This window comes from Scyliorhinus canicula, chromosome 19 (genome assembly GCF_902713615.1).
Source record: "Scyliorhinus canicula chromosome 19, sScyCan1.1, whole genome shotgun sequence".
In the NCBI taxonomy this organism is placed as follows: Eukaryota; Metazoa; Chordata; class Chondrichthyes; order Carcharhiniformes; family Scyliorhinidae; genus Scyliorhinus; species Scyliorhinus canicula.
This window is the reverse complement of record NC_052164.1, coordinates 98,770,613-98,793,503: the sequence shown is the minus strand read 5'-3', so window position 1 is coordinate 98,793,503 and position 22,891 is coordinate 98,770,613. Positions and strand designations below refer to the sequence as shown.

The window sequence follows — 22,891 nt, the reverse complement described above, 5'->3', positions numbered from 1 at the left end:
CCAGTGAGATGCTCCAGCCCGGTCAACATCCTGGTGAATCTCCTGTGCGCTCTCTCTGGCGCAGTCACTTCCTTCCTACAGTGTAGCGACCAGAAGTGTTCTAGCCGTGGCCCATACCAGCGTTTATACAGCTCCAGCATCATCATCCTCATGTGGGGTTTCGAGAGTGTGAGGAGGAGAAACGCTTCCCATTAATAACCAGAGGGCAGACATTGCAGATGAATAGAACCAGAGGTGAGAAGTGGTGTTGCAATGAGATGTGGGACGGGATTCTCCGGTCCCCCGGCCGTGTATTTCCCAGGGCTGCGCCGTTCGCTGGCGGCGGGATTCTCTACTCCCGCTGCTTGTCAATGGCATTTCCCATTGTAATCACCCCAGGCCGCCGGGAAACTGTAGGCACGGGGGCATTGCTGGCGGGAAAAGTGAATCTCAATGCTGGAAAATCCCGGCCTCGATCTGGAATGCAAGAAGCAGATGAAACAGTGACTATTAAAAAAGCAAGTAGATAAATGTGTGAAGGGGAAAAGGGGAAGAGTAGGGGAACACGACCAATTAGACAACTTTTTCAACCAGCCAGTGCAATGGGCCAAATGGCCTCCTCTTGTGCTGAATCATTACATGTTCTGCAAAGTGCTCAAATCTGAGCACGAATAGAATGGCCCTCGAGGGAATATTCCAGTTTATTTTCAGATGACCGCGTTCTCCGTTCCCCTCATTAGGCCCTGTTCTTTTGGTAAGAAATGAAAGTGGAAGGAGACTGAAAATCAGATAGTGTGGAGGGAAATCACGAATAGCATCTACCCTCTACCTTGGGAGCTAAATGTGCAAGACAGGTTACAGCTTTACAGAGTTAAACATTTACTTAATTTTATTTAGCCAAGAATTGAAGTCACCGTCCCTTTGCCGGCCCTTGTGCGATTTCACCTTCCTAAGGCAATTTCTAATGGCCCGATCAGCCACTTGAACACAGCTTTTCTATTTGGAGAGAGGAAGAAGTGCAGAAGGCTGCACTCCTCATTCACCGTGCAACCCCCTCCCCTTTCCTCCAGAAACATATTGGAATTGTGGGGCATTGAATCAGCCTGCATCAATATTTTAGACTTTCCAAAAGTTCTTGGGGAACAGCACTCCCCTCCCTTCTAAGACTGCTTATTGGCTGGCCAAGGTCCAAGAACCAGTAAACAGAAAGAACTTGCATTTCTACAGCACCTTTCATGACCTCTGAATGTCCCACAGAGCACTTAAGCATGCTCCAAGTACTTTTGAAGCGTAATTTCGAGAAAGTAACAGCCGGCTTGTGCACAGCAAGCTCCCACAAAGAGCAATTAGGTCATGACCAGTTAATCTGATTTCGCGATGCCTATCATTTGGCACCCACCTCGGGTCAGTGAATCATTTTTGATTGCTCAGTTACAGCCTGGACTTTCTGTTCCAAGTCTCTGGCATGGGACTTGAACCCATAACCTCGTGATGCAGCAGCAAGCGCGCTGCCAACTGAACCACCGTTGACACCAGTGCAGGTTAGGTGGTAGGTTTCCTGACAAACAGCAGCGAGAAAAGACTGCAGTTCAATTTTCCTGTTTTACTTTTTGATATCACACCAAAATAGTAACTGGCTGGAGTTAATTGAGGAAGGGAAAGGATCACTCAGCCCGACAGTCCATGTTCTAAATATCCTAGATAATATGCATTTCAAATGCAAAAACACTTATAAGTTTGCATTGTACTAAAACATGGTTTTGTTGTGATACGGTTTTATTTTGTGGCTATTTTCTATCATGCTGCCACTTTTGTACTCTAGACTCCTTTTCACTGAAAGATTTGGTTTGCTGATCAGATAAGCGGCTTCCTGTTTTGCTCATTGTACCCACAGTCAGGACTAGCAACAAAGCCTTGTTCACGTTTGAAATCTTTTGATATTGACACTTACAGACACCACACCTTTTCAATATTAAAATTTGTTAATGTGGTTTCAGAACTGTAACGTTTAATTTTGATTATGCACTCACTCTTAAATTTGTGATTTGCACCTGAAAAGACATCAAGCATTTTTTTTTTAACTGATTTTTAAAAAATATATAAATGGGTTGCTCATGCTTTTCTAAGCCCTGTCCCAGAGGGTAGGCAGTTGACCTGTTACTCTTAACTCAGCCAATGCTGTTCTTTCAGTGAAGAAAGTTAACCATTGACCTATCTGATGTACTGATATTTTCTGTCGGTGGGTGACAGGCTGGCACAGTTTACATTTTTACAATAGCGTAGATTTAAATGGAGTTTACAGCACAGAAATAGACCAATCGGACCGACTGGTCAGTGTTCTTCTCTGGCTTCTCAACGTAGCGTTGCACATTCTTCCTCTTCAAATAACAGGCTAATTCCATTTTTAATGTCCTGATTAAACCTGCCTCCATCACACTCTCGGGCAGTGCATTCCAAACCTTAAAAATTAGTTGTGTGAAAACATATTTTCTCATGTTGCTTTTGTGTTTCTGCAATTTAAAAAAAATCTATGCCTTCCCGTTCTAGATCCGTTCATGAGTGGGAATAGTTTCTCCCCCTCTACTCCGCCCAGACTGTGTTTGATTCTGGACATCTTTATCGATTCTCCCCTCTGCCTTTACTAAGCTAAACAGTCCTAATTTCTCCATCTGCCTTCATAACTGAAGGTTCTCATCCCCGGAACCATTCTTATGAATCTTTTCTGCTCTCTCCAATGCCTTTACAACTTCCAAAAAGTGCGACACACGCAACTGGACACATTACTCCAGTTCAGGCTGAACTAGCGTAGAATCATAGAATTTACAGTGCAAAAGGAGGCCATTCGGCCCTTCGAGTCTGCACCAGCCCTTGGAAAGGGCACCCGACCTAAGCCCACTCCTCCTCCCCCCCTATCCCCGTGACCCAGTAACCCCACCCAACACTAAGGGCAATTTTGGACACTAAGGGCAATTTATCATGGCCAATCCACCCAACCTGCACATCTTTGGACTGTGGGAGGAAACCGAAGCACCCGGAGGAAACCCACGCACACACGGGGAGAACGTGCAGACTCCGCACAGACAGTGATCTAAGCCGGGAATCTAACCTGGGACCCTGAAGCTGTGAAGCAATTGTGCTAACCACTGTGCTACTGTGCTGCCCATTTAAAAAAAAAAATATTTCTATTTGCTACAAGCCCTCCAAAGGAGACCTGCAGTTTCTAAATGCTACACTCTGTGATACTCGCTGCCACTCTTGAGCATCTCATACAGGTTCAACGTAACCTCCTTGATTTATACTCTGTACCCCTATCAATACAGTCTAGAATACCTAATCCTTTCAAATTATACCCTTTATATTGTCTCTCCATGTTCTTCGTACCAAAATGAATCATTGCACGTTTCTCATTTGTCCTTTTGAAGTTCTAAGCCATCCTCCTCACTAGTCACAATGCTCCCACGTTTCATACCATCCGCAAATTTTGAAATTGTGCCCAGTACACCAAGATCTATATATCAAAAAGCAAGGGTCCCAACACTGGCCCTCTGGGGAACTCTACTACAGGCATTCCTCCAGCCCAAAAAGCATCCACTCTAATACAATAAAAATAATCTTTATTATTGTCACAAGTAGGCTTACATCAGCACTAAAATGAAGTTATTATGAAAATCTCCTTGTTGCCACACTCCAGCGCCTGTTCAGGTACACGGAGGGTGAATTCAGAATGTCCAATTCGCCTAACAAGCACGTATTTCGGGACTTGTGGGAGGAAACCGCAGCACCCGGAGGAAACCCACGCAGACACGGGGAGAACATTCATAGAACATAGAACAGTACAGCACAGAACAGGCCCTTCGGCCCTCGATGTTGTGCCGAGCAATGATCACCCTACTCAAACCCACGTATCCACCCTATACCCGTAACCCAACAACCCCCCAACCTTAATTTTAGGACACTACGGGCAATTTAGCATGGCCAATCCACCTAACCCGCACATCTTTGGACTGTGGGAGGAAACCGGGGCACCCGGAGGAAACCCACGCACACACGGGGAGGACGTGCAGACTCCGCACAGACCGTGACCCAGCCGGGAACCGAACCTGGGACCCTGGAGCTGTGAAGCATTTATGCTAACCACCATGCTACCGTGCTGCCCCAAACACCAAACTCCACCAAACTGTGTGTCAAACTCCACACAGAGTGTGATCCATACCAGGAATCGAACCCTGGCTTTGTGAAGCAACAGTGCTAACCTGTGTGGGGATGGGGGTGTCCTCCCACAGGTGGATTGGCCATGCTAAATTGCCCCTAAGTGTCCAACGGGTTAGGTGGGGTTGCGGGGATGAGGCGAGAGAGTGGGCCTAGGTAGGGTGCTCTTTCAGAGGGTCGATGGGCAGAATGGTCACTTCCTGCACTGCAGGGCTTCTATGAAGCGGCACTTAGGGAGTTTTAAAACTATTTTTGGTGTAATGAAAGATTATATATAACCTGGTTGTAAAAAGACATTGGGCGCATTTTAACTAATTTAACAAAGCCCGAGCATGTTTAGTTGCGTGTTTCCCGGTGCTCGCAGCGCTGAGAAACGCAACGCTGTTAAATATCGCTCAGGTTAGGTCGGGGCCTCAGCGGGGAAAACGAGGCCCAGGCTGCACATTGCCCTGTTTTCTGAGGGCCTCCACTCGCCGGAACTCCTCAGTGTAGCGAGAGATCAGGGCACTATTTTTAAATTGCGTTCTGATCTCCGGTGCCCCCGGCACGACCTCTGACCCCCCCCCCCCCCCCCCCCCCCAAACGCCACCAAGCCCCAACTCACTATGTGGGGGTCCTCAGCCCCCCTCCCAAGCATCCGCGGATGGCAATCCCCCCCCCCCCCCCCCCCCCCCGGGCCAATCGCCACCACGTGAAAAATGCCAGCTTGGCAGTGTCAACCTGGTGCCCTGGCAATGCCCCTTCCAGCTGGCAGTGCAAGGGCACCACCCTGCCCAAATGGCAGGCAGCTGGGGCCTCTGATCCCTTGGGAGACCCCCTCCACTCGTGCCGTTCCGTCTGGTTCCTGTTTGTGGAGACCAGTACTGAACGGCGCTCGCTTGAAGTCTCCGAGGCGAGGGGGACCGATCCCAACACCTCGGGTGCCTCAGGAAACTGCATATTGCAGTGAGATTGGTGTTAGATCTCACGAGGTGTTGCAAGCTGGGTAGATCCCGGGGGCGGTGTCTCCTGGCTTCTATTGGCCACATTGCACTGCTGCTTTTTGGGCACAGCAGGCCATTCCATCGCGCCCAATGAGTTCAAAATTTAGTAATCTGAAATCAATCCAATGGCACCGCTAATCCTGATCCAGCAAAGGTTAGGGGGTGTGATTCTCCAATCCCGCGGCAGAGTGTCCACGCCGTCGTACACGCTGTCGCGTTTTATGACGGCGTGCACGGGCCACTCCCACGACTAATTCTCACCCCTACAGGAGGCCAGCACAGCGCTGGAGCGGTTCACGCCGCTCCAGCTGCAGATCCCGGTACGAACTGTGCACCCCGGGGTCTACGCATGCGCAGTTGCTCCCGCGCGCTTGCGCAGTGGCCTCCTTCAACGCGCCGGCCCCGACGTAACATGGGGCAGGACTGCAGGGGCCGGTGCGTAGGAAAGGAGGCCCCCAGCCACAGAGGCCGGTCCGCCGATCGGTGGGACCTGATCGCGGGCCAGACCACATCGGAGGCCCACTCCAGGGCCGGACCCCCCTTCTCCTCTCTTTCTCCCCCCTCCCCCCCCCAAAGGCCGCCACCCGACCTTACATGCCGAGGTCCCGCCGGCCCAGAGCAGGTTAGAACGGTGCCGGCAGGACTCGACTCTTTACTTACGGCCGTCGGCCGTTCGGCCCATCCAGGCCGGAGAATTGGTGGGCCGGCCGAGTAGAGCGACCCACGGCAGGCGCCGCACCAGCTACGCAGGTGCCAATGGCGCCGATTGTCCGCTCTGCGGAGAATGGCGTGCCGGCGTTGGGGCGGCGTGGCGAGATTCGAGCGGCCTGCCAGCGATTCTCCGACCCGAGTGAGGAAATTGCACAACTGATGTACTTTTTACTCCTTTCCCAGCCTTGTCCATTTTTTACGGAAGAGTCATATTAGAGTCATATAGGGCAGCATGGTAGCATTGCGGATAGCACAATTGCTTCACAGCTCCAGGGTCCCAGGTTCAATTCCCCGCTGGGTCACTGTCTGTGCAAACCCCGTGTGTGTGCATGGGTTTCCTCCGGGTGCTCCGATTTCCTCCCACAGTCCAAAGATGTGCAGATTAGGTGGATTGGCCATGATAAATTGCCCTTAGAGTTGGGTGGGGTTACTGGGTTATGGGGATAGGGTGGAGGTGTTGACTTTGGGTAGGGTGCTCTTTCCAAGAGCCGGTCCAGACTCGATGGGCCGAATGGCCTCCTTCTGCACTATAAATTCTGTGAATTTAGACTTTAAACATTAACTCTGTTTCTCTCTCACAGATGCTGCAAACGTGTTAATTTTTTAGAACATTTCTTCTTAATGACATTAAGGAATATCTGAGATGGACTTTTAAGTCTAATTATGGTTTAGTAGAAATAAGGCCTTGGGGTACATTTACTGCCTTCTAATTATTTTAAATGATTAGAGTCCATGATTGTTTCCAGCCATAGCTCACTTGGTAGCACTCTAATGTCTGAGTCAGCAGGTTGCAGGTTCAAGCCCAATTCAATGATTTGAGCACAATTTAGGGTAACACGCAGTGCAGTCTAAGGAATGCTGCATCGGAGGATGTGCTGCCTTTCGGGCAGGAGATTGTCTTCAATGCTTTGGATGGGTGCCAAAGGTCCCACGCTGCTATTTTGAAGAGTGGGGGAGGTTCTGCCGAGTTGACTGGCCAATATTTGGCTCTTAATAATTAAAAACAGTTGATTGCATCATTTATTTGAGTGTTGAAGATGGGGTTTGCTGTGTGCAAATTGGTTGCCATGTTTTACAGGAGTGACTTCTGAGGCCTTGAAAGATGCTTTATAAATGCAAACTCATCCTTTCTGAAGGTGTCAATGCAATAGTTTTGCCTGCCAGGACTTGGTTCCCGTGTAGCCTGTAGAGATCAGCTGCAAATTTTGTTCTCTCTATTTGTTTTGTTCCTCTCTTTGTTGAGATTTTCAAATTGAAAATCCGCTTGGGTTGTCATTAAAAGCCAACCAGTGGACATCAACCCATCGTGTCAGCTGCTGTCAAATTTGACGGCAAATGAACAATTTGATTGAGGCGCCAGAACAATATCCAGTTTCGGAAACAAAAATATGCTCTGAAAACATTGTTTTTTCAAAATAAATTTAGAGGGGCAGCACGGTAGCATGGTGGTTAGCATAAATGCTTCACAGCTCCAGGGTCCCAGGTTCGATTCCTGGCTGGGTCACTGTCTGTGCGGAGTCTGCACGTCCTCCCCGTGTGTGCGTGGGTTTCCTCCGGGTGCTCCGGTTTCCTCCCACAAACCAAAGATGTGCGGGTTAGGTGGATTGGCCATGCTAAATTGCCCGTAGTGTCCTAAAAAGTAAGGTTAAGAGGGGGGGTTGTTGGGTTACGGGTATAGGGTGGATACGTGGGTTTGAGTAGGGTGATCATGGCTCGGCACAACATTGAGGGCCGAAGGGCCTGTTCTGTGCTGTACTGTTCTATGTTCTAGTACCCAATTCATTTTTTCTGATTGAGGGGCAATTTAGCGTGGCCAATTCACCTACCCTGCCTGTCTTTGGGGTTGTGAGGGCGAAACCCACGCAGACATGGGGAGAATATGCAAACCCCACACGGACAGTGACCCAGAGCCGGGATTGAACCTGGGACCTCGGTGCTGTGAGGCAGCAGTGCTAACCCACTGTGCCACTGTGTTGCCCACCTGAAAACATTGTTAGTAATTGATGCTTAGGTACATGACTGATGAAGCCTCTTAGTAAACATACTGCAATTTATCTGCCTTGAAGCTGTCAAATGATTTTTCCACGATCATCATCCTCTGTCTTTGACGGATGTGCACAAAAACTTAATTGTGTTTGTTATTTTACAAAAACTTTTTGCCTAAATTGTTGTTTTCTTTCTTGTTCCAGCGGGTGCAAAGGCCTTTGTTTGTGACCAATGCGGAGCGCAGTTCTCTAAGGATGACGCCCTCGAAAGCCATCGTCAGACTCATACCGGTACTTCTATGAAACTTGAAATTTTACCCAAGACTTTATGACTTTCTCCTGATTGTTGAATCTGTCTTTTATTGAAGGAGCATGTCTCACGGGCAAAAGGCCAATCAGAGGACTTGAACTGAGCAGGTCACTCTGCAAGAGCAAAGGAGATATTGGGATAGGCGACCAAAAGCTTGGTCAGAAAGGTTGGTTTTAAGGAGCTTCTTCACGGAAGAGAGTGTGGTAGAGGTGAGGCTTAGGGTGGGAGTGCCAGAGACTAGGCTCTAGGCCACCAATAGTGGAACAGTGAAAATCAGGGATGATGAGAGGCCAGAGTTGGAGGATTGAAGAGAACCCGGAGGGTCAGAGGACTGGAGGAAATTACAAGCAGTTGGAAGGGTGACATCATGGAGGGAGTTTGAGCGTAAGAATGAGAATTTTAAAATGGAGGCATTATTGGACAATTAAACATACTGATTTCCTTCGTAGCATCAGTACGATGAATTTTAGTCTGAATTGCACTGAGAGATCTTGCTTTCATTTCGTTATTTGTAATTGAGGGTAGAGAAAAATACAAGGTGGGCTTGATAATCATTGTTCTTCGGTACAACACGAGTCCATCATTGCTGTTTGATCACAGCTCCGCGTTTGGATTTAGGCACAGGATTGCTTCCTGATTTAGGATTGGAGTTTCTAGTTTAGGCGGAGCAGCAGATTTCTGCTAGAACTTGTGTACTGTCGGCTTTCTGCCACTTCACAATATCATTGGCTGCTCCCACCTGCACTATATCGGGTTCCACGCTCGTTCTGTCTTCATTAATTGGATGGAAATATTTCCACATTAATTTGCTGCGGATTAAGCTAATTGTGTTGTCACAAATCCTGGTGAACCATGTACAATGGAAACACTAGGTCTAATACAGACCATAAGACATTAAGCTATATTACAATTAATGGTTAAAGGGAGATCATAGATCATAGAATTTACAGTGCAGAAGGAGGCCATTCGGCCCATCGAGTCTGCACTGGCTCTTGGAAAGAGCACCCTACCCAAGGTCAACACTTCCACCCTATCCCCATAACTCATTAACCCCACCCAACACTAAGGGCAATTTTTGGACACCTAAGGGCAATTTATCAAGGCCAATCCACCTAACCTGCACATCTTTTGGACTGTGGGAGGAAACCGGAGCACCCGGAGGAAACCCACGTACACACGGGGAGGATGTGCAGACTCCGCACAGACAGTGACCCAAGCCGGAATCGAACCTGGGACCCTGGAGCTGTGAAGCGATTGTGCTATCCACAATGCTACCATGCTGCCCTACAATGCTACCGTGCTGCCCGTGATGAAGTAAGTGTTCAAAAAAAAAAGGTTTTGAGGGAAATGAGAGAAACGTTTTCCACAGAAATGAGTAATTGACAAAAGAACCGGAGAAGAGGCGAGGACAATTTTTTATGTTTAAAAAAAACCCCCTTTATTTGGAAACTATCAAAAAGATTTGGGGATAACCTATGACAATGCCATAATTTCAGTATAATTTTAGAAATATTCTGTGCCAATAATACTTTCATAGCTTGCTTGATTCAAGAAGTAGTGTACTACCAATAGATAGTTTACAAGTCTACCTTTGATTTTACTGAAAAATATTCTTTGGACAGGCAACCTCCTCCCCCTACTTTCTGCTGAGAAAAACATTGAAATATTGAGTTACAAGTGGCTTGTTTGACTCCTGTTAACTGCCAGCAACCTATTTACGTTGGCCAGGAGTGAGTGGGTCAGGGGATTAATGTTGCAAAATGATTCTGCAAAGGTCACAGCTCTTTGTGATGTTAACTCTTCTTCTCCTACCCAACCCCGGACAATGTCAGCTACTCTTTGGGCAGATGACCCTCTTTGTCTTCAAAAATAAAGCAACTGGACTTCCGATCAACCAATGAGCAGCATTGGAAATGTTACTTGTGCATCAACATTCTGGAATTGCACCCCCCCCCACTTGCTAATTGCAGAACAGAAATAGATTTGTGCAGATCATCATGAGCCAGCAGTTACATTGGCTAACTGGTGTCAAGTTCACAAACAGACTTGCAAGCACCGTCAACAAATAACAATGAGCAACATCTTCCAGTGTTTAGCCGCCAGCACCTCGGTAGACTGCCGCTGATCACTGAGGTGGGCATTTGGTTCCCTTTCCATTCCAACACTGTCACATTCTGCCATTTTTGTACATCGCTACGCCAACAACTTACATTTTCATGCCTCCTTTGGAGGTCGTAGGAGAAGCGAAGGCGCTTTGCAGGAGTGTCTGTCAATCAGAGTTTGGCATTGAGCCAGGTAAAACGATATTTGGACAGGTGACCGAAAACTTGGTCAGAGAGGTAGATTTTAATGAAGGTCTTGAAGGAGGAGAGAGGTAGAAAGAATTATGGAGGGAGTTTGGAGGCTTGGGGCCCAGCCAGCTGATGGTACAGCCACCATTGTAAGTCATTAATGTGCAAGAGGTCAAAATGAGACAAGTACAGAGATCTTGTGGGGTTGCCGGGCAGGAGGGGTGGAAGGTCCATTGAGGGATGTGAAAATGAGGAGCAGAATTTTTAAATTGAGGTTTTTGTTTTATAATTTTTAGAGTACCCAAGTCTTTATTTCCCCTAATTAAGTGGCAATTTGACATGGCCAATCAACCTACCCTTCTCATCTTTGGGTTGTAGCGGTGAGACCCACGCAGACACAGGGAGAATGTGCAAACTCCACACGGATAATGACCCGGGATCGAAACCGAGACCTCGGCACCATGAGGCAGCAGCGCTAACCACTGCGCCACCGTGCCGCCCTCTTAAAATTGAGGCACTGCTAGATTAGTTTAGCAACTTCTTAAAGCTGTTCTCTTCCGTAAGGTGCATTTCAGTTTGATAGATAGGGGAAAGAGAGGGAAAACATTACAAGAACTTTCAACTAGTATGATGGGAGATGACTTCCATTTATCTGCAATTTCTGGAAAGAATGATTGAAGTGATTATTTGGGTTTCCCACTTTATTGCTGTCTGTGGAGCTGTGTATAAATTCTTCTGTGATTCTGTCTAGACTTTGGCCCCAGATGAGTTTCTATATATATATATATAAAGTAACCACTGTACTAACCTATAAATAGCCTTCTTGACTAGTACATGTTTTGATTCCTTTATTGATGCTTTGTAATAGATAAAATACTGTAATTTAGTTGTACAATTGTGCAGTTGTTCGCAAATGGGTGGAGAAAACTCAACTTTAAATTGCTGTTGAATTCCAAGCAACATCTCCACTCCCCCCCAGAATTAAGTTCATCACCCGATCAAAGCGGATCCAAGTGATGTTTTCGTGAACTGTTTGGTGTGTTTCTGTTGATCATTATTAAATGTATGAGGAAAGGCTGCACGTGGCTCCATTTCTGATGCTCTATTCTATTGAGATGTCTTTCCAATGACTAAGCCACATGGCATTCACCAGCAAATACCGCATAAGAACATACATAAGAACATAAGAACTAGGAGCAGGAGTAGGCCATCTGGCCCCTCGAGCCTGCTCCGCCATTCAATGAGATTATGGCTGATCTTTTGTGGACTCGGCTCCACTTTCCGGCCCGAACACCATAACCCTTAATCCCTTTATTCTTCAAAAAACTATCTATCTTTACCTTAAAAACATTTAAGCATTTATCTGCTTTGCTGTTAGTAGTGTGATGAGTCAACAGGATGAATGATAACTTGCAGTTATCTGATGCCATCAATGACCTCAGAACATCTCAAGGAACTTACCAACCAGCGAAGCACTTTTTGAAATGCAGCCACTATTTTATTGTTGGAAATCCAAGAGCCAAACTGCGCAGCAAGCGCCCAAAAGCAGTGCTGTAATAATGACCAGATCTTTTTTTGCTTTTGGTGATGCTGGTTTATGGACAAATATTGGCCAGGATACTGGAGGTAACACTCTTTCTGCCAATACTGCCGTGGATCTTTTACCTCCAAAATTGTAAACGGAAGAAAAACATTTCTGGACCCACTGGCAATTTTGAAGGCACATCTACAAATGGCCACCAATGTGGAAGAGGCTTCTGCTGCCAAAGAGAGTGGCTGGTTGAATGGATCATTGCAATGTGACAGTATTGGAATTATTCATAATGATACGCACTATCCTCAGTTTATTTCTGAATGTTCCATCGTGATTTGTGTATTTGAGAGTTGTGGTAAAGCTTGCAGGAAACAAAATCCAGCCAACCTTTTTATTTTCTCCCCACAGCTTTTGAGTGCGTTTTGTTGATGGAGAATTCTCCGCTTTCGTTTTAAATCCTTTGACCAAATGTCCAGTTGCTATTCCCGGGCCACGATGAGTCAACAGCTTTTTCCAAAATTATTACAAAAAAAAGTGAATTGACCCAAATCTAGACACAAAAAGCTGCCATCGGTACAAGTGACCGTGACGCTGCCAGATGGCTGTAAACACCCCAGTTGGTTCATGTCCTTTAGGGGAATGAGGCCTGTCACCCCTACCTAGTGTGGTCTTTGCAATTCCAGTTCTCTTGTCGGGGAGATGAGAACTGGGGGTCTTGAAAACCCTGTGAATTTGGGAGAAAAGTCTTCACCCAGAGAACGATTAGAATCTGAAGTTCGCTATCACGTAGGGTGTTTGAGGGGGAAACAAATCACCTTCCCGTCCCACAAGTGCCATCTATAACATGAGATCTAACTATCCAACTACCTCCCCTTGACATACAATGGGGTAATTGTCACTGAATCCCCACCCCCACCGTGATAGCTGCTGCATTCTCTGCAATGTGAGCTCTAACATCACCTGAACCCCCCCTTGAAGTGGCCATTGTAGCATTCCAGTGATATTGATCCAATTAATAACTTTGTTTTGTGCCATCCTGTGCTGAACAAATGCCACATTTATAGGGCAAAATGGGCACCGTGTAAAATGTTGCACCGTACTTGCTAAAATATCCGGCAGATGTTGCGAGTGGTGCCATAACTGGGGCCTATCTTTCTATTCCTCTTTTTTGATTTTGAATTTCTAGACGCCTCTTTGCAACTTTGCCCTCAAAAGCTGAAGAGCTCGAGTTTGTCCTTTGAGATGCAGTTAATCTTAATTAGCTGGTGGCAGCGTGGTAGCACAGTGGTTAGCACTATTGTTTCACAGCTCCAGGGTCTCAGGTTCGATTCCCGCCTTGGGTCACTGTCTGTGCAGATCTGCACGTTCTCCGTGTCTGCGTGGGTTTCCTCTGGGTGCTCCGGTTTCCTCCCGCAAGTCCCGAAATATCTGCTTGTTAGGTGAATTGGACATTCTGAATTCTCCCTCTGTGTACCCGAACAGGTGCCAGAATGTGGTGACTAGGGGCTTTTCACATAAACATTGCAGTGTTAATGTAAGCCTACTTCTGACAATGAAGATTGTTTTTATTATTAATTAAGTAGTTATTACACTTAAAACCGCTCCATCCTTGTAAAGTTAAACAGTCACTCAGACTTACTTGGTGTTTGTTATTGTGCTGCTCCTGTTCTCTCGTATGTTTTGTTGAACAAATGAGAATGTACGTTTAATGTTTTTGACCCTGTGGGACTAAGCATTGCATGGGCAAAGTGTACGCTGCTACTTTCGTATTTGGTTGCAGATGAATACAGAATGTCCAAGCATGCGCCTTCAAATATCAAAGGGGATTTGGATAATGTTTCTGTGATTGTGCCAGGCATGTTACTGGGACAGAACTAGCGAGCAGCAGAAATTTGCTCTAATGTCAAAGGTAACATGACAGAAATGCACTGCATATTTCCTGCCTTTGAGGCATTATTCTGCTCTGATATGAGTGAAAGATGATCATATATTCAACGTTGCATCTGTGCCGACTTGCTGTCAACTTTTTGAATTATAAATTGCTGTAGCCACATTTAGAATGGGAAAGCTGTCTGTGTTAAAGATAACCCCATGATGATTGTGATCGCTTGGAATTTAATTACAGTATAACCAGTTTGCATGGGACTTGGTCTGGAATAAGATGTGGGCAGCAGGATGTTAAGGCAGCCGAGGTCCTAAGCATTGGAGTTCCCCCCTATGCTATCTCATTCTCCCTCTCTCACTCACTCCCTCCCTCCTCCCCCCCCCCCCCCACCCACTTAATCCCCTCCCCACTCATATCTCCCATCCAATTCACCTCCATCTCTCCCACCCACTTCTCCCCACTCTTCCCCACTCCCCTGTCTCTCCCATCCACTGCCCCCTCACTTCTCTCTTTTAGTCTCTCGCTCTCTCTCTTAGTCTCTGTCTCTGTTTCTCACTCTCTCTCTCTCTCGGTGACTCTCTCTCTCTCTGTGACTCTCTCTCTCTCTCACTCTGACTCTCTCTCTCACTCTGACTCTCTCTCTCACTCTGACTCTCTCTCTCTCACTCTGACTCTCTCTCTCTCACTCTGACTCTCTCTCTCTCACTCTGACTCTCTCTCTGACTCTCTCTTTCTCTCTCTGTGACTCTGACACTCTCTCTCTGTGACTCTGACTCTCTCTGACTCACTCTTTCTCTCTCTGACTCTCTCTCTTTCTGTGACTCTCTCTCTCTCTCTGACTCTGTCTCTCTCTCTCTCCAAACACCCCCACCACCCTCTTCAGGATGTTCCCGAAAATGTCCCTTTTCAACCATGTTTTTAGTTACCTGTCTTAACATTGCTTTCTGTGGCTCTGTATTCCATCTCCCATTGTGATCATGTGAGGCATCTTGGGAAGTTTGATTACATTAACGGCACTAAATAATTGCATGTGGTTATAAATGTAGGAAAATTGGGAAGTGTTCCTGATTTTTATTTTGTGAACAGGTTATTATTTCTGGCTTTGTAAACACAAATTACTGTGGTATAATCACACTTCTGTATTTACTATGAATATCTAGTCATTTTTAATCGAAGGATTTTTCACTTTTTTTGTGAAATATTAGTTTAATAAATAGGTGTTGAGAATGACTGTACAGAATTCAAATGTTTGAGCAGAGCCAATAAACTTTGGCAATGTGAAGATTTTAAAACATACTTTGCAAGCTCCCTTGTTGCTCAGTTTGAAAATGCCCTCCCCTTCCTCCATGCTGCTCTGAGTCAGAATGGTTTGATCTCAGCAAGGCCAGCAGTGCAGGCAACTGGTGTTTATAGGCTAGAGAGAAGGCAAAACCAGCCATGAGTGTAGCATGTTGTAATTGCCGGGCGTTTTGTTCTATTGCCCTCTCTTTTGGGGAGGTGGAAATAAAGTTGAGCAGGTGTTGACCCTATTTCAGCTTACCACAATGGGTAACTGAACGTGCCCAGTATCTGTGGTGGGCAACTGTCTCTCTCTTAGGGTTCAACTCGCAGCGAGATACATAAACCCCTTTGATACTTCACCTACTGGCCTTACCGAGATGTGCACAGGCTGTTGCCTTTTTCATGATTGCCTGCAGTAGAAATTTTTGAAAGTGACCTTTTTTTCTCTCTCTCACTCTGGCACATTGTCAGATGTCACCCCAGCGGGATAATGGTCATAAAAATCCTCAATGGCATTTTTCTGTCACCACATGAGCATTTGTGAATTACAGGCTTCCATTTGTTATAGGATCTTAGCTGCATTTGATTCAGATATCTGTTGTGACGTGTGGAAAGAGGATGTTGTGGCTTTCCTACAAAATTCTGAAGGAAGGGGGGGGGGGGGGGGGGGAGGTGATATTTTCTTTCCTCTTTGGCTTTCTTTTTTCAAAAGCACGGGACGTTTTTGTCAAATTGAAGAGAGCGGTGTTCCAGGAAATTTGAAATATGTTCAGGGGCATGTGCAGTGCCAAATGCCCGAGTGCCCAATTGTACAAGTTAAACAATGTTGGTGGTGCGTTCTGTTTTGACACTTTGGAAAATGACAGCGAGGGCATAGGGTTAAGGAGGAAAAGAAATGTTTAAATGGAGAAAGATTCAAAATGGATCTTGCCCTGATTGACAGAATCTAATCCACAAAATATTTATCGCTGGTGCTGTTCATGGAAAGGTCACTTTGGATATTTACTAGAATGCCCATGCATCAGATGTTCCTCTAGAATTGTGTAAAATAGAATCTGTGTAACAGTTGACATCCATATTTCTGAATGACTGGATTCTTAACTTTTTAAATTTTAATCCATCTCCCCCATTTTCTCCCATCATTCAGGAAGGTGCAGATTTGCATTAAGGTACAGTTAACTTCCACACCCAACACCCTCTTGTATTTCACCCTAATGGCAGCTTTCATGAACGTAGGGGTGTCATAAAGCTGCACCAGTGTGATGGATCACAGCCAAGTGTTTGTGGGGGCAACCAAGAGTCATCAACCCAAGGGGGCATTTCTCTTTGTAGCTTAGGAGTGCTTTGGCCAATTGTAATGTCGCGACTGTTACCCTGACTAAGCTCAATGACTTGGCACAGACTATAGATGGAGCTGGACTTTTCTGCTGTGTATTGTTAAGCCCCATACCAGACAGTGTAGTCAACAGCTTGAGAACATTTGATGGATACAATATTATCAAAACAATAAAGAAAAATGAGAAAGGATAATTGGAGGTGAGAGATGAGAAGCCACAAGAGACCCAGGAGTTTCTTCGGTGAGGCAGGGTGAAGAACATGATCTCTGCCTACTTTCAGTGCTGGAGTTCAAAAGATGTTTAAGACGTATGAAATACTGAAGAGGATATGGAGGCACTGGAGAATGTGAAAAAGTGGGTGTCACAAGAATACATCAGCCTTTCCTAATGGGTGTAAACTAATGGGCTCGGACTCTGTCTCCAGAAAAGAGACGGCGGAGGGTGTTAATTGTATACAGTAAAGTTAAGGCTATAGAGTTGCAAGGCATTCATTAGATTATTGCTTGAGCACAAATAACGAGACACTGCCTGGCACTACTGGTGGGTTGGATAGTTGGGTGCACTACATTTTGTAGTGTTTCATTTCATGAATACATCTAAAACGAAGTAAAGATTAACTTTGGGACCCCCTCGGCAAACTGGCTGTCAAAACTTTAACAGAGAGGGTGGCCTGATAAAGGTCTTTTACGATTATAGGGTAGATGTAGAGAAGATGTTTCTAATTGTGGGGGAGAGTAGAACAGAACTATGGCCCATAACTGTGAGATAATCATGGCAGCGCGGTAGCACAGTGGTTAGCACTGTTGCTTTACAGTGCCAGGGTTACAGGTTCGATTCCCAACTTGGATCATTATATGGAGTCTGCACGTTCTCCCCATGTCTGTGGGTTTCCTCCGGGTGCTCCGGTTTCCTCCCACAAGTCCCGGAGGACGTGCTTGTGAGGTGAATTGGACATTCTGAATTCTCCCTCTGTGTACCCGAACAGGCGCCGGAATGTGGTGATTGGGGGATTTTCACAGTAACTTCATTGCAGTGTTAATGTAAGCCTACTTGCGACGTTAAGAAAGATTATTATTATTAATCAGGAGAAACTTCTTTACCCACAGGGTGGTTAGAATGTAAAACAGAGAGTAGTTGAGGGTTTAATGACTTAGATACATTTAAGGGAAAGCTGAATGAACACGAGTAAGAAAGGAATAGAAGGATGTGCGAGAAAAGCAGGTTGAAGTAGGCTCTTGTGGAGCATAAACATAGAGGTTTTTCAGTCCAATTGGTCTATCTAATTGTATGTAAAAGTGACTTCCCATGCAGATAGGAGGATCAGTAATCAAGTCCTGGGTGATTTATAGCGAGGTTCATGGGGAAAGAAGAATTTGGGAATCTTATTATGGTGGTGTTTCGAATACCTGATTCCAAAATGATAGCATTGGCAATCGGGGGAAGAGAAGAGATAAGATCAATAAAACAAGAATTACTGCGGCAAATTAGAATAATAATTAGCGCAGGTCCCTTAGGATCTGGCTCAAAACATTAAAGTGATTTTAATTATGACATGTATTTCTTTTATAGCAAAGGTCAGGACTATCAAGCACTAATGCATTCCGAGATAGTTACAGCTAATCAAAGGGTAACTACCATTTATGTTTAATGGAATACGTTAGGTTGGTAAATGTTAACATTTAATTCCTTTAATTGAAAGTTTCAGCATTTTAATATAATTACTGGAGATCAAACAAGCTCAGTTTAAACATAAAATGGAACAAGATAGATTTTGAAAAGAGCCTGTTGGAAATTCTAAGGGGTATAAGAAGTTTATGACATAAAATTATTTGATGAACAGATTTTATTTCATCTACACTCTCAAATGTTTAATCCAAGTAATTTTTTTCTCCGACTTGAGGTATGGCATGAGCAATGACATGATTGTATCTCTAAGTACTTTCTCTTTCGATCATCGGCTGTTAATATTCTTCATTTTAGATGAATCGTTACAATTCATTGCCCCTCTCCCCAGCCTAAGGCCAGTGGTCCCGGTAGCATTGACCAGGTCACTGCTCTGACTGTGATTAGGTGACTAGTCAGCACCAATCAGGGATCAAAACTGGAGGAGTCCGTCAGTTTGCATCTCGAGTTGGTGGGACAGGGCGATAATGAACCGAGCTATTCGTTAAACTTCCTTGCACCGTAACTTGCATCATCAAAAATGTACCCTCTGTGCAACATTCAAAAGCAGCATCGTCAAACTAGCCCAGCTACAAGCTGCCTGGTGTTGACAGTGTTATTAACAGACTGGGCCGATGCTGAGGTGTAATGAATATCTTCATGTAATGGGTTTTGTACCAATATACATACAGTCATCAATAAATGTTATCCCTTTAAATTGTTAACAAAATACTGTTGTCCTCCATCTCTAACGTTGGTGTATCGACCACAAGACGGACTGCACCCTGCAGGTGTAAGATCATTATCATTGTAAACAGTGGAAGTACAGATTGACTTGCCCGTTAGTGGCAATGTTGGGTTTCAGGCAGCGCAGGTGATACTTTTTGTATGTTATTGTGTTTGTCATTTTAAAATTTCTACATGCGAGCCTGTGTCTTTAGAATGAATACACACCAGGAACAGTATGTACCACACAGCAGATCGAAGGGGTGTTATAAAACTGCTTACCATTTGCTTTGTTTGCTGAGATTCTGAACAGTATGTGCTGGAATCAATTTTAACTCTGACTTCAGATTGACTTCGCCAGATCAGACCATGAAACGTAGCAGCCAATGTAGGCCATTCGGCCCATCGAGTCTGCTCCGCTATTCAATGAAGTCATGACTGATCTTATTTGGTAATCCTCAACTCCATTTTCCCGCCTTGGAGAAGGGGGGGGGGGGGGAAGAGGGAGAAAGAGAGACCCTCCCATAGTGCGTTCGAGCTGGGGGGGGTGGGAGGTAGGGGATCATTTTGGGGGCTTCTGAGATTGATCTCTCGCTACACTGGGGAATTCCGGCGGGCTGAGCTCCGTACTGTACAAGACGGGGCTATGTGCAGCCTCCGCCGTGCATTCCCTGTTCAGGCCCCTCATTTAACGTGAGCCAATAGCCATGTGCTTCCTGGCACTGCGAGCACCGGGAAACACGTGGCTAAACGTGCTCACTCGGGGACTTTGTTCCATTTTGGGGAGATTGCGTCCATTAACTTTTGTTTCTCTCTCCAGAAATGCAACCAGGCTTGTTGTGTATTTTAATATCTCCACATGTGGTTTAGTCAGTGTTGCATTTTGTTTGAGAACGCTCCTGTAAAGTGCTGTGAGATGTTTTTCTATGTTAAAGGCACTCTTTATATATGCAAATTGTTATTGTAGGAATCTGTATAAGGTGTTGAGTGCTCTTCTCCTCTGCCAGGATTCACAAGATGCAATTCACATGAACCTGGTATTGGAGATATTCTAGTTGATAGATATAACTGGAAACACCTTGAAAACACTCCTACCATCTCTCAAATCGGCATTGTCATCAATCTTTAAATGACCTTGTAAAATGCATTTTATAAACCAAATGACTGTACAGAATAGATAATTAACATAGATAGAAACGTAAAAAATAGGTGCAAGAGTTGGCCATTCGGCCCCCTCGAGCCTGCTACAACATTTAATAAAGTCATGCTGATCCTCTATCTCAACCTCATGCCCTCTGCATTCTCCCCGTGTGCTCTCCTCCTGCTCGCGCGCTGCCCCCGCGCTCTCCCCGTGCCCCTGCGCTCTCCCCGTGCACCTTGACACATTTAGGTGTCTTGAATTCCGGTTTACATTCAGAAAACTGATTGATGCACATACCATTCATAGTGTTTTACAGACTAGAGGCGATCTCACTGACTTCTGATGTTTACGCTTTGTGTTTTCAAGATGAGATATTTCCATGTGGAATTAAATGATATTGAATTTCGAGTGCTGAACAAACCATTCTGCCCATCTTCGCAATGCCAATGGTTATGCTGTACATGCACCAACCCCCACCTCCGCCCTTCTTTATCTATCCCAATCAGCACATGATTCTATTCCTTCCCCTCCGCGTTCCTCACAAATGAATTCATGCGGTTCAGGATTGGCTAATTTAGTCGTAGTACTCTCACTTCTCAATCTTTCAATTCTGGGTTTAAGTTCCACTGGGGTTTGAACAAGATCGATACTCTATTTGCAGTACTGATGGGAGAGCTGCACTGTTGGAGGTGTCTTCTTTCAGATTCAATATTGAATTGTGGCCCCAGCTCTTGGTTGGGTGGATGTAAAAGACCCCGTGGTACTATCTCTGAGATGAGCAGGGGTATTACTCCTATTATGCTGGCCAATATTCATCCCTTAACCATGATGATGAGTTTATCTGGTCATTATTACATTGATGTTTGTGGGAGTTTAATGGGCATATATGAGATGTTACATTTCTTGCATTACAACAATGACTGCACTTCAAAGACTATTTCATTGGCTGTAATATGCTTTGAGACATCTGATGGTCATGAATAGTATGATAGAAATGCGAGTAATTCTTTATGTATCTCAATACTGCTTGTGGTAGGAAATGCCATGTTCTAACCAAACTCTTCATCGGATTTATTAGTAACTACCAAATAATAATGGCCCCAAGTTATGGTCTGCCCCACAATTGGTAACTTCTTCTGTAAATTAACGATATCAAACCCTTCATAATGTTATAGACCGCATCAAGTCACCCCTAAGCCTTCTCTTTAGAGAACAGAGCCCTAGCTTATTCAATTTTTCCTGATATTTATTGGGCTGGTTCTCCGTTTCAGCGGCGAAGTGCCGACTCGAAGAGAATTTGCGGGCGTTTTACGACGGCAAAATCGGCACCGAACCCTCACTGACTCTGGGACAGGTGAGGGGCTACCAGCGGCACCAGGTGAAACTCCCGGGTCCCATGGCAAAATCGGCTGGAGAATGGCCAGGTTCCTGGCTGTGAATGTGCACGGCGATGACCTGCAGCGGCCGCGCTGTTACAACATGTCGTCGACCGTGCGTGTACCCCACTCGCCATCCGCGACCCCAGAGGCCATCCCCTGGCCACCCCCACCAGTCCCCCCAGCCCTCGCGGAAGCCCCCGGCCAGGGTCACGGATCCCGGCCAAGTGTAGCAGTGCTGGATGCAGTCCGCAGCCGTCACACCAGGTTCCCGGCTGCTGAGACTACACATGTCCGCGCGGTCCGAACACAGCCTATCGAGGGCGCAGCATCGCGGGAGTGCTTTCCGATGGATGAGCCATTGCTGTTGCAATGTGCGTGACACGATGACGCCATTACGGAGGGGATACAGCATGGCTGGCCAGCATCCAACCAGAGCCGGCCCCGATGTGGGCGCCGGAGCCCATTCTCCATCGATCACCGATTACGATATCTGTGTCGCACAACGGAGAATCCCACCCCATAATCTCTCAGTCCTGGTATTAATTTCATAATCCCTTTTGTAGTTCCTCCAGCGCTACCATACCCTTTGAGATATTTGCTGATGTCTGGCATGCCAATATAAATACAGAGAGGTATTACTTGAATATGTTATGAAAATTGTTGTAATATATGCACTGGTCATATTGCAGCCAATGATTAGCTATTGATTATAAGGTTGCAAAAATTGTGGCAACATTTATCTTTCATTATGGACATTGTTGTGGATTCTACAGGATATGATCACTGGGATGTTAATGATCAGGAGACTAGTTCAAATTTACCAAGGCAGCTGAGGAATTTTAATTCCCTTGAATAAATCTGGATTTAACGGAAACCATCTAAACACTGGATTGTTGTAAAAACCCATCTGGTTCACTCGTGTCCTTTTGGGGAAATAAATCAGTTGTCCTCGCCCGGTTTAGCCTACATGTGACTCCAGACCCACAGCAAGGGTGGCGGACTCTTTTAACAGTACTCCAGAGTAGCCAGCTGTATCGTAGAGTCACTCACGGCACAGAGGGAGGCTGTTTGGCCCATCAGGCTCATGCTGGCTCCCCTGTCGAGCAATCTAGTCAGTCCAACTCTCCGCTCAATCCCCGTAGCCCTGAAAGTTGATTTCCAAGCGCCCATCCTATTTCTATTTGAAATCATTGATTATGTCCACTGCAGTTCAGATCCCAGCACATAATCTAAGGTGGTATCTCAGTGAGGTGGTGCTGCACAGTTGGTGGTGCCATGTTTTTTTTTAGGTGAGCGGTTAAACTGCCCCCTTTGGGTGAGATCCCATGGCATTTCTCAAAGAGCTTGGAAGAGTTTTCCTCGGTACCCTTGCCAGCACACATCTCCCGACCAATACAGTCAATTGATATTCACTTATTTAATGGGAGCTTTGTGGGAACTTGCTATATGTAAATTAACTGCCATGTTTCCTATATTGC

The 22,891-nt window shown here is 45.7% G+C and overlaps 1 protein-coding gene across 7 annotated transcripts in view; it reads left to right on the top strand.

Moving 5' to 3' along the window:
• zbtb16a (zinc finger and BTB domain containing 16a) overlaps positions 1-22,891 on the top strand; it is a 242,324-nt gene that overhangs the window by 158,369 nt on the left and 61,064 nt on the right. For all 7 annotated transcript variants that reach the window (XM_038778887.1, XM_038778883.1, XM_038778884.1 and 4 more), the window contains one exon: positions 8,072-8,158. In XM_038778887.1, the coding sequence (XP_038634815.1) occupies positions 8,072-8,158 (87 nt within the window). The remainder of the gene's footprint in view (positions 1-8,071; positions 8,159-22,891) is intronic.